Source organism: Seriola lalandi, unplaced genomic scaffold (assembly GCF_002814215.2).
Source record: "Seriola lalandi dorsalis isolate HSWRI2012SDOR001 ecotype SW California unplaced genomic scaffold, Sedor1 jcf7180002054346, whole genome shotgun sequence".
In the NCBI taxonomy this organism is placed as follows: Eukaryota; Metazoa; Chordata; class Actinopteri; order Carangiformes; family Carangidae; genus Seriola; species Seriola lalandi.
The window spans coordinates 892306-903608 of NW_019524899.1; the positions used below are offsets into that span (position 1 = coordinate 892306).

At 43.1% G+C, this 11303-nt stretch overlaps 1 protein-coding gene across 9 annotated transcripts in view; it reads left to right on the plus strand.

Moving 5' to 3' along the window:
- The window catches only part of tanc2b (tetratricopeptide repeat, ankyrin repeat and coiled-coil containing 2b), a 141044-nt gene that overhangs the window by 121874 nt on the left and 7867 nt on the right, over positions 1-11303 (plus strand). For all 9 annotated transcript variants that reach the window (XM_087174400.1, XM_087174392.1, XM_087174393.1 and 6 more), the window contains 13 exons: positions 17-186; positions 653-931; positions 1965-2132; positions 3408-3568; positions 4203-4311; positions 4425-4547; positions 4747-4983; positions 5075-5287; positions 5769-5862; positions 7831-7964; positions 8087-8210; positions 8870-9045; positions 10160-10292. In XM_087174400.1, the coding sequence (XP_087030526.1) occupies positions 17-186; positions 653-931; positions 1965-2132; positions 3408-3568; positions 4203-4311; positions 4425-4547; positions 4747-4983; positions 5075-5287; positions 5769-5862; positions 7831-7964; positions 8087-8210; positions 8870-9045; positions 10160-10292 (2121 nt within the window). The remainder of the gene's footprint in view (positions 1-16; positions 187-652; positions 932-1964; positions 2133-3407; positions 3569-4202; positions 4312-4424; positions 4548-4746; positions 4984-5074; positions 5288-5768; positions 5863-7830; positions 7965-8086; positions 8211-8869; positions 9046-10159; positions 10293-11303) is intronic.

The following is an 11303-nucleotide window of genomic DNA, read 5'->3' on the forward strand; positions in this document are numbered from 1 at the left end:
TTTTCACGTTTTTCAGAGAGGAAGATCAATTCCGAGGAGGACCTCATCATCCTCATCGACGGTTTGAATGAGGCAGAGTTCCACAAGCCAGACTACGGAGACACCATCGTGTCCTTCCTCACCAAAACCATCAACAAGTTCCCTCCCTGGCTCAAGCTTGTGGTCACAGTCAGAACCACATTACAGGTAGAGGACAAATGATATATTGATGACAGTGGATCTCACTGCTTGCATCTTTTAAATCCAGAATGGAGGGACTAGTTTTTATTTGCCAGCGAGGGTTAAATAACACTTTGAGTGGGTTATTTTTGCATCAACTAGAAGCCACTAACTGACAGTATTAGATTTGTCTCGAGTACAACTGTAGCCTCTTTGTCTCTGACCTTTTCCTTTTTCCTCTGTGCACATTATGCAGAGGATATGAATGAAATCAGAATTGTATTGGTTCTCTCTTGGCTATATTTGTCTCCCCCCACTTTATACCTATTTCTTCCTCATGAATGAAAGATAAAGTTCCTCATCGCATGTTGTACTTTATTTTTGACCTGCATGTGAGTTCGTTCACCTTTGTTAGTAAGTATGTAGGATGTGGTCAAATATATCAAAATGTCTGAACGGATGTCACCTGACTGAAACGATTGGGTCTCTTCAGGAGATTACCAACGCACTGCCGTTCCACCGCATCTCTCTGGACAGCCTGGAGGAGAACGACGCCATAGACCAGGACCTGCAGGGCTACATCCTGCACCGCATCCACAGCAGCCCAGAGATCCAGAACAACATCTCGCTCAACGGCAAGATGGACAACACCACCTTCGGCAAGCTCAGCGCCCACCTCAAGGCCCTGAGTCAGGGCTCCTATCTGTACCTCAAACTCACCTTTGACCTCATCGAGAAGGGCTACCTTGTCCTCAAAAGCTCCAGCTATAAGGTGCGGCATTACTGCTTCGGTTTAATGGGTTTTCACAGGGTCGGCTTAAGGTGGCGTATGTAAAGCAGAGGTTTTCAAACTGTGAGGCGTTCCTCTTCAACGGCGAGAGGCAGAGGCGTGAGACAAAGATACCGGTTTGAGATGAAAGGGACAAGTGCAGGAAGGTGTTCTAAAAACAACTGAAATGAAGGAACCCTGCAAATCCTGATTGCTTCAATTTGCATCATTCGAGTCATAACTCAAAAGTCAAATCTTAACACACAGACATATCACACAGACTTTTTAGATGTAGTGTGATTTATCCTCTCCGAGGTGATCACTATCTTCAATGTCCGTCACGAAAAATGTCCATAAACCTGCTTAGAAATAATAGCAGAAGTCGCCTGAGAATAATCATGTTTTTAAGTTTTCTTCAGCATCAAAGTGAGCCAGTGATAGTTGTCTGTAGATTCATGGGTACACTGCAAACAGGACCTGCTAATAGCTAATTCAGCACACTTTAATGGTGCCAATTTGCCAAAATGTGAACAAACAACATAGCAGTTGGGGCGAGGGGAGATGTTGGGTGGGGGTTCTCGAGTTGTCTGCATGTGGAAGCCCACAGTGCCAAACTTTGAAAACCTAAATACCTCGTTGCTCATAACTTGCAACGGCCCCACTGGAAAGGCATTGCTTTTATTTACCTGCACCCTGAGATGCTTTGTGTAAAAGTAGTGTAATAAAATCTTCTTTTTGACAGTCAGAATCAAACACCTTTTTGATAAATAATTTTGTTGAATTGTTTCAGTGTGTGTTTCATAATGAAATATTTTATCTCACACCCCCAGGTTCATTTAATTTCAGTATTCAAAAGCAGGCTCGCAGGCTCCATGAAAAATGGCAACCAATAAATTCACATTTCTCTTCTCTGAGGAAGACCATGTGGAATAGTTGAAGATGTGCTTCACAAACACGATCCATTATTCATCGTTCTGTAGAGCTGATCCAAAGGAAAATCAGCATTGTAATTCAGACTCTCGCCCTCCCTCCTCAGGTGGTTCCAGTCAACCTCGCTGAGGTGTACCTGCTGCAGTGCAACATGCGCTTCCCCACGCAGTCGTCGTTCGAGCGGGCACTTCCTCTGCTCAACGTGGCCGTGGCCTCGCTTCACCCGCTCACCGACGAGCAGATATATCAGGCCATCAACTCCGGTTCACTGCAGGTAATAATTCTTAAGCATACAAGACCTCGTGCTCTCGTTTTGTGGGGTTTGGCCTGAATGAGAAAGATTTAGTATTGTTGATCTTTAGACAGCTACACTGTTTGAAAGGTAGGGAGTATGTTTTTAATGTTTCTGTAGTATACACTGTTGTAAATTGTACCTTGGTAACTGTAGAACAGTGTTCTTTTTAAGAAAGACCAGAAAAGGCTGTAATCAATAGGCACAGTACATATTGTATGTTGCATGTTGTAACTTCCTAGAGATTTTCAGAGCAGCTCTTAGTCTCCCACAGGTGGAGCAGTGGATAGTAAAAGGTTCATATCTCAAGCTCTTGAAAAGAATTAAAGTATTATCAAATGGCCCTGGTGATCCAGTCGGTATCAAAGTCAATTTTCCAAGTACAACATTTAAAGAGCAGAATTTTAATATGTATGAAATTTGGGTTTAAAAAAGGGTTTTAGTTACCTTGTGCAGTAATCTCGTGCTAATCTGTGCGTTTACTCCATCGAGCTAAAGTCAATGAGTCGGTAATTCAATCGAAATTCATAAAATGGTGTCAGATGTTTGTGTAGCACAGAAACGCACTTAAAGGCCCTGAAAATGTATTTTTGAATAGGCTTCTTTCTATGAACGACGAGGTCCGGTCTTACATGAACGCACCATATCTTATAGTTCTTCACCATCACGAATATTTATTGTCCGCTCTGTGATTTTCTCACTGGTTTGAAGCTGAAGCTCAGATAACAGAAAGGTGACACAGTGCGGTTTGGTTTTCAAACCACACCCACACAGTCCTGATCAAGCTATTCCTCTTAGTTTGTGGGTGCAAAACTGTTTAGAGATAATACCTTGTTGACTTGACTTGTTGCATATTATTGAATATTTAATGTTAAATAATTAAGATTAAAGCTTTCAGTGGATTTAACAGTCTTTTTTTTTTATTTGCATGAAAAAATAGATAAATTCAAATTATATTGAATTCATTTAATGAGTTCCAGATGGAGCAAGGATTCTCTTTCTTTTTGGGTGGAATGAGCGACGTCGACATGTATTGTTTTGTCAGTGAGAGTGTTAATGCACAGTGTTGTCGGACACCTAACACTTCTTCTATGATCATAGATAGATAACTTAGATTCTAAAAACAATAAGTGATGGCTTGTTTCCATGCACAGAGACCACGTCTAATATCAGCTGTTGACATAAACACTGTGTCAGTGCTGTACGAAACAGTATTCGGTGTCCAAAATAACATGGAGATGATGTGTGTGGCTGTAGGGAACACTGGACTGGGAGGATTTCCAGCAACGTGTGGACAACCTGTCTGTCTTCCTGGTGAAGAGGAGGGACGGCACAAGGATGTTTGTTCACCCCTCCTTCAGGGAGTGGTTGATCTGGAGAGAAGAGGGAGAAAAGACAAAGTTCCTCTGTGATCCAAGGTGAGGACAGGCAGGAGACATGGTGGCGTGAATGATATCAGGAGAAAACAGCAATTTTTAAGAAAAGAAATTTTTTAGCGTTTTGCTTCAGGAGTTTTAATTATCCCATCTGGAAACAGGACATCTGGATAGGAGGAAGCTGAGAGGGGCCATAAAACGCAAGGGAATTAAAACAAGGTTTTATTGGGGGGTTGATCACCCAGAATGCACTGCTTTATACTGACAAATTATTTTTGGAAGTTGTGGATGAATTTATGGATGAGGTTGTTCAGAAATCTGTTTTTCAAAAAGTAGAATTAACAGGATTTTGATTAAAAACAAAAATTAGAGTTACATCTTTAAGCATTTATTTTGAAATATATGTACGTTAGTTACTATTCATCACTCTTTTTTTACTTACTACCAGCACTACTAGTACTTTTAAAGCCACATCCATGACTCTGTATAAAGAGAAATCTCCCTGTTAGTCACAGGTACATTATTTTTATCCTACAGAGGAAGTCTTATAGAACATTTTATTTCATGTTCTATAATTAAAAACCGATTGCACCAACTGTGTAGACGATAACACAACGTAATGACCCGATGACTCAGGCTCAGGTATTGAAAGATTCTGCGTTTGTCATCCCTGCAGGAGCGGGCACACCCTACTGGCCTTCTGGTTTTCTCGGCAGGAGAACAAGCTGAACAGACAGCAGACTATTGAGCTGGGCCATCACATCCTCAAAGCACATATCTTCAAGGTATACTATTATGTGGCTCTGCATACATCTATATACACACACACACACACACACACACAGCTGTGGTCTGGTGCCAAAGTAATGAATATTTACACTCTATCTCTCTGTTCAAGGGTCTCAGCAAGAAAGTCGGGGTTTCCTCATCTATCTTGCAAGGCCTGTGGGTATCCTACAGCACGGAGGGCCTTTCAGCTGCACTTTCTTCACTTCGAAACCTCTACACTCCCAACATCAAGGTACAGGCGCTAACATGGCAGAGAGAAGTCATACAGAAAGAATATTTCAACATGTTCTGGGTACCAAATCAAGAGTAACTCTTGAAATATGCATCACAGAAGTCTTCCTCTCTCCTGCTTTTCAATATTTGAAGCTTTACTATGCAGTGCTAACTTTGTGTTACTTCATTTTTTTATTTATTTCCTGCACGTCTTCCAGGTGAGCCGGTTACTGATGCTGGGCGGCGCCAATGTGAACTACCGTACGGAGGTGCTGAACAATGCCCCCGTCCTGTGCGTCCACTCCCACCTGGGCTACATGGACATGGTGGCTCTGCTGCTTGAGTTCGGCGCCTCTGTCGACGCCCCGTCCGAAAGTGGCCTCACACCGCTGGGCTACGCTGCCGCCGGGGGACACATGGCCATCGTGACCGCACTTTGCCGCAGGAGAGCGAAGGTATGAAACTGCACAGAAAAATTCCCTCCGTCCCACCTCCTCCTGTGTTTACTCGTGTACCTGATCAAACCCCCCCTCGTCCTGTCGCCAGGTGGACCACTTGGATAAGAATGGGCAGTGTGCTCTGGTTCACGCGGCGCTGAGGGGCCACATGGAGGTGGTGAAGTTCCTCATCCAGTGTGACTGGAGCATGGGGCCACAACAGCAGCAGCAGTCACCACAGACCCAACAACAGGCGGCCTTCACCAAGAGCCACGCAGTCCAGCAGGCCCTCATCGCTGCAGCCAGTATGGGATACACAGAGGTACGGCAGGGCGGGTCAGAGAGCCAGGAGAAGCAGAATCAGGTGGTGAAGCATTAATGGCTTGAGAGAGAAAGCACTATAGAAGTGTATACCAGTTATACCAGTTTGAATGTGAGAAAGAGTGAAAGGAGGGAGAGGAAACAGAGAAAGCAGGAAGGAAGAGAAAAGAAGTTAAATGGAAATACAGTTATAATATGAGTTATGATATGTGGTAACTCCTTCTTGTTGCTCTATGATAATTATAATTTTGTGAAACTGACTGACCAAAGTCTGGTGGTCAGTGTCGTTACTAATGATGATTGTCAGTTTTCTAAAATTCAGCCTTTCAAACAGATTACAACAGATTCAAAAGGAAAGCTTTAAAATAAGTGGTTTTATTTTGTATATAATAATAATTATTGTATTTATTTGTATTTAACCTCTTGGACTGTCATAAACCTGGACATTAATCTGTGTCATCTTGAACCTTGTTCCCCGTCAGATCGTGTCCTACCTGCTGGACCTGCCGGAGAAAGATGAAGAGGAGGTGGAGAGGGCTCAAATCAATAACTTTGACACCCTGTGGGGGGAGACAGGTGGGAATACTTCCTGTAGCCCAGACATCACACCAATAAAAGCCTGAATTCAGTACGGACAGATGACTGTGAAAGCTTAATGGTTCATGTAGCTGTGAAGTCCATGGACAAATGTAACACACTCTAGTTTGTCCTGAGACGTATGTTTTTAAGGATCTGTGATGTGTTTTGTGAGAGGCTTTTTTCTGTGTGACACTGTGAGGCAGAGCGCTGCAGTGCGGATATGAGAGATCGTTTCTTGTGTGTGTCTGCTGCTGCTGCTGCTGCTGCTGCTGCTGCTGCTGCTGCTGCTGCGTCAGATGCTGATGGCAGTGCAGTGGTGTCATTGGAGCAGAGACAGGGCTGGGCTCACACTGAGGAGGGAGAGGGGGGAAGGATGAGTGTGCTCTAGGGTGCTTTAGAAATGACTAGTCTGATTGCACTGTGGCAGGGTGTTGAGAAATGTAATGTATCATTGTAACCTAAAGCTATGAAACCTCATTGCGAGCATTATTCCCCTGCTGGAGCGTTGGAGAGGCTGCTTCTCGCTGTCATATGGAGAGGGGACTTGTTCTCACTCAGCCGTGCTTTCATTGTTTATAAAGGATCAGGAGGACGACAGTTATTCTTGAAGATGCAATTTTCCACCAACGACAGTCATGCAAACGACTGTCGTTGACACTTGGAGCACAAAAGGGAACCAGTGACATCATCATCCTTGTGAACGCCCACAAGAGGTTAAATACCTGGGTCTCCACACCAGAAAGTAGGACCAGTCCTAGCCTGGTCAGATGCGTACACGAACTGATGAAGCCTCTTGGATGAGAGGTGAAACGTCTTCACAGACAAATAACCTAGTCCAGTTGTTTTCGATTTAAAAAACTCCTTTAGGGTTATTCTTGAAGATGATTTCTAATCCCAGAGTTGCTGGATAGGTCCACTGAAATACATTATTCTTTACTTTTGCAGCATGCACAGCGTGTAGGCTACACATGCACTTACTGAACTGTGTGTATTAAAAGGATCTTGCAGCAGGCTGACCAGGGTCACCCTTCCAGGCCTGCTACCACTCAGATCATAAGACATGGATTCACTCGACTTTAATTATTCCAATTATAGTCATTACATTCAAGAAGATGTCTTTTCAAAGGCCTTTGCTCCCAAAAGGTCTCAAGTGTATCCTCTTCTTCTCTTCTCTTCTCTTCTTCTCTTTTCTTCTTCTGTTCTCTTATTCTCTTTTTCTTTTCTCTTCTCTTTTCTTCTTCTCTTCTCTGCATTTTTTGTGGTCAGATTTTGCTTTAAATCAGCTTATAATCAATATGTTTCTAATAACAGTGCACAAAATGACAGTGTGAAAACAAATGGACAATGTAAAACAGGTTGATTATGAACCTGAATCTGAAGCTATCACTGGATTAACTGAGCTTTATAGTGGGTTACAACTCATTGTTTAGCTTTCTGGTCGTAACTTCTCTGTTTTGGTTCACTCTTACCACCTTAATAGCATCGTGAACATAGTGGAGTATTTAGCAGCTAAAGAGTCAGGTGTTTCACTCAGGATTTAATAGAGATCAGAAACAGAGCTAAAGTAGAGTTAATATTTGACTGGGATTACTCAGGTGGACACAGACAGGACTCTAAATTAATGATTATGTTGATAAATTTGCTATATCAATTTAAAAGGTGATCTTTTGTGTATAACTTGTTTCCAGTGCCACCAAGTAGCCAAAAAATCATTTACTGCAGATTTATATTTTACATTAGACATTAGATTTCAAGGATGAGGAGAAGGAGATAAGTGGTGAGGGGTGCGGACTTAACCCACCCCAAAATACATTATAATTTCTGTTTAAAACCCATGCATGCATGAAGGCACTTTGTGCATACTGCATTTACCCTGCTTACCTTCCTCTCTCTCCTCATTGTGATGTGTGTGTGTGTGTGTGTGTGTGTGTGTGTGTGTGTGTGTGTGTGTGTGTGTGTGTCCAGCTCTGACTGCAGCCTCTGGTCGGGGGAAGCTGGAGGTTTGTCGCCTGTTACTGGAACAGGGCGCAGCTGTGGCCCAACCCAACAGACGCGGCATCGTCCCGCTGTTCAGTGCCGTCCGACAGGGACACTGGCAGGTGAGCTGTCTGCCTGGTCTCTTCCCCTCCTGTCAGTAAAGAAGCGGAAACCACTAACCACTAAGCAAGTGAGACGTCCATTTGCTGTAAAATGACATGAATGCTGTATTTCGGTGTTTTAGATCGTGGACCTCCTCCTCACACACGGAGCAGATGTCAACCTGGCTGACAAGCAGGGTCGCACCCCTCTAATGATGGCCGCCTCAGAGGGACACCTGGGAACTGTGGAGTTTTTATTAGCCCAAGGTAAATTATCATATTTGTGATTTAAAAAAAAACAAACAAACTAGGGCTTCGAACAAATTGTAGTTGAGTTGATTTAATTATTCATTTGCCTAATGGGCATTTTCATGCAAAACTAAAACCAAATTACAAATACAACATTGTAAACACAAGCATGAATACATACATAAACAGGAGGATTTTCCCAAATGACTTTATTAAAATACTATACAGAATATCTCAACAGATGCTCAATGAGTTAATAGCTGAGGAAATAAATATGTGCAACCACTTGTCCTGTTTTCTCGTATAAAAGTTTGATGGTAATGTAAGAAATACAGTATAAAAGTCCAAATGACAGTGGATGCTCAATTTGAAGGCTACTGAAACTTAATGTGACTTTTTAACTCCAATCATTATACTACTGCTTTTTTTTTTGACAGCAATTCCTGTTTAAATATTCAATTTTTTAACATTAAACCCCATAGTCTCTCATACAAAAACACACAGGCTGCATTAATAAGAATCAGGGTAATTAAAGTTATTTATACAGTAATCATGGCCAAATAGAATTAGCAAGATTTTAAAAATGCATTAAAATGAATTAAGAATTTACTTATAAAATGCTTAGTGGTTACAAAGGATTTAGAGTGAAAGCCGGTTGGCTGTGTCTCTTTCTGCAGGAGCCTCCCTGTCTCTGATGGATAAGGAGGGTCTGACGGCTCTGAGCTGGGCCTGTCTCAAAGGCCATTTGCCTGTCGTCCGCTGCCTGGTGGAGAGTGGAGCCGCCACCGACCACGCAGACAAGAACGGACGCACGCCCCTCGACCTGGCGGCTTTCTACGGCGACTCTGAAGTGGTGAGTGAGGGCTGGGTATTGAACCTCGACTGATTCGTGTCCGTAGCACTCTGCGTTAAAAACAGTTAAGTAATAATCAGACGCTCAGATTAGTGCTCTTCTTTGCTTATTTTTGATCCACTAGTTTCTTACTAGATTTAATCATTTCGCCAGTTTTAATTAGTTTATTTCGTCCTTGTGCGGCAGCTTGTGATTGTGAACCTTGGCCTCTCTTGTTACATGAAAAAAAAAGGTTCTGTAGAAGAACATGTTCGTTTTTCTTCAATGTAATATACAGAAAAAAATTATTGGTGCTCAAAAACTTGTATGTCAGCTGTTATCTTATTTTTCATCACCTGAGCCTTGAGACAAATTACTAATCTAGTGTTTCATATCATGAGGTCAGCGGAGGAGCGTGATCATTTCCTCGTGTTCTATTGTTATTTGTTCATCTGTTCACCCATCTGTCACCGTCTGCATCTCAGACGTCACTGATTTTGGCAAATGATTTTGGAGAATCCCTTCTGCTTTCGCTGTTTCCATTTTCCGATTGCGCTGAAGCTATTTTAATATGTAATTGCACTGTGTGTTTTCTGTTTTTATGTCTCTGTAAACTTGTGTTTGAAAAGTGCTGTATCAATAGTTTAATATTATATTATTGTTATTATTGTTTCTAAAATCAAAACAGAGTTAACAACAAAATAAAATATACATGTACAGTCCACAGTCTCTAGCTTCAGCTTCTCAGTTGCAAATTCTTGCTTTTTTTTTTAGACTTCTGTATTTCATCAAGAAAAGTACAACATTTAACATGCAACATTTGTTGAATATGAGCAGTTATCCAGCTGGCTGCAGACACAGCTATGGGTGTAAGTGAGGCCATTTCTTCTGTGCTGCACATCTGAGTCTGTTTTGATCCCTCTGTTCTTAACAAAGAACCAATTTGGGTTTGAAATATTGTACTTTTCTTTAAGTAATTAAGAAGAAATTCTCACTGGAGTCTGGAGCAGATGAGAAATATCATTCACAGTAGCAGTTCTTGGACTCGGCACCTGGACCAGATAGATATGCACGTGTTTTCACACCGGTTGCTCTCCCCTGACTATTCTCACCACATGCCTTTCCGTCTTTCCAGGTCCAGTTCTTGGTGGACCACGGGGCCATGATAGAGCACGTAGACTACAGCGGGATGCGTCCTCTCGACAGGGCGGTGGGCTGCAGGAACACGTCGGTGGTGGTCGCCCTGCTCAAGAAAGGAGCCAAGATAGGTAAGAGCGGGCTGGCAGACTGAAGAGCCTACTGTTTAGCGCACAAAGGTCCTCTTCTAAACCGCAGCATCGTTGTCCCGTGGCACCATAAATAAAAGGTCATTTGCCTGAGATGCAATTTGAGATTTTGGTTGGAAATGTCATGCGTTGGAGTTTCAAGCATGAGCCCCATGAGAGACTATGAAGGGAGGATCCGACGACGGAAACACACTCCCTTTTTAGTTTGCTCTTCCTGCTGGTCATTATAGAGCACCGTAGCATTTTACTGCAATAAGCCATGGATTCAGGCTCGTGTCTCCATGTAGCTGAAACCACCTCCTACTACTGTATGTCATCCGCCCCGTCCCCCCTCCCCATCCGCCCCGTCCCCCCCCCACTGCCACACCGTGCTGCTTCTCCTCAGCTATTTCTAGCTCTGATGTGTGTTTCTTCTTATTGTACTACTGTTGCCGCTGTGTGGTTTTTGCTCTCTCTCTCTCTCTCTCTCTCTCTCTCTCTCTCTCTCTCTCTCTCTCTCTGTCATGTTCTCTGTTTGTCTCTATCGCTCATGATATCTCCCTGTTTCTCTCTCAATCACATCCTCTCTGGCTTCTCCTCTGCGGTTGCTCAGAGACAGGTTGTTATTAGCGCTTGCGGTGTTTCTTTTTGGTATCTGTGTTTCCTTTTCTTTTTTTTCTTTTTTTTTTTTTTTTTTTTTTTTTTTTTTGCTGAGGCACTTATCTCCGCTTCTCACTGCTGCTTTTTTTGTGTTCCTTTTCTCACTTTTCCTCCTCCTCCACCACCACCACCACCGCCATCACCTCTCTTTCTCTTTCACCCTCCCGCTGTTTCTCTCTCTCTCTCTCTCTCTCTCTCTCTCTCTCTCTCTTTCTTTCCTCTCGCTCCTACGCACTCCCACACCCCTGTTTTCTCTGGCAATTCTGGCCCCCCTTCCTTCCTCTGCCCTCCCCACTTACACTCCTTTTCCCTCGCTCATGACCTCCTTCCTCCTCACCCTACACCCCCCCCCCC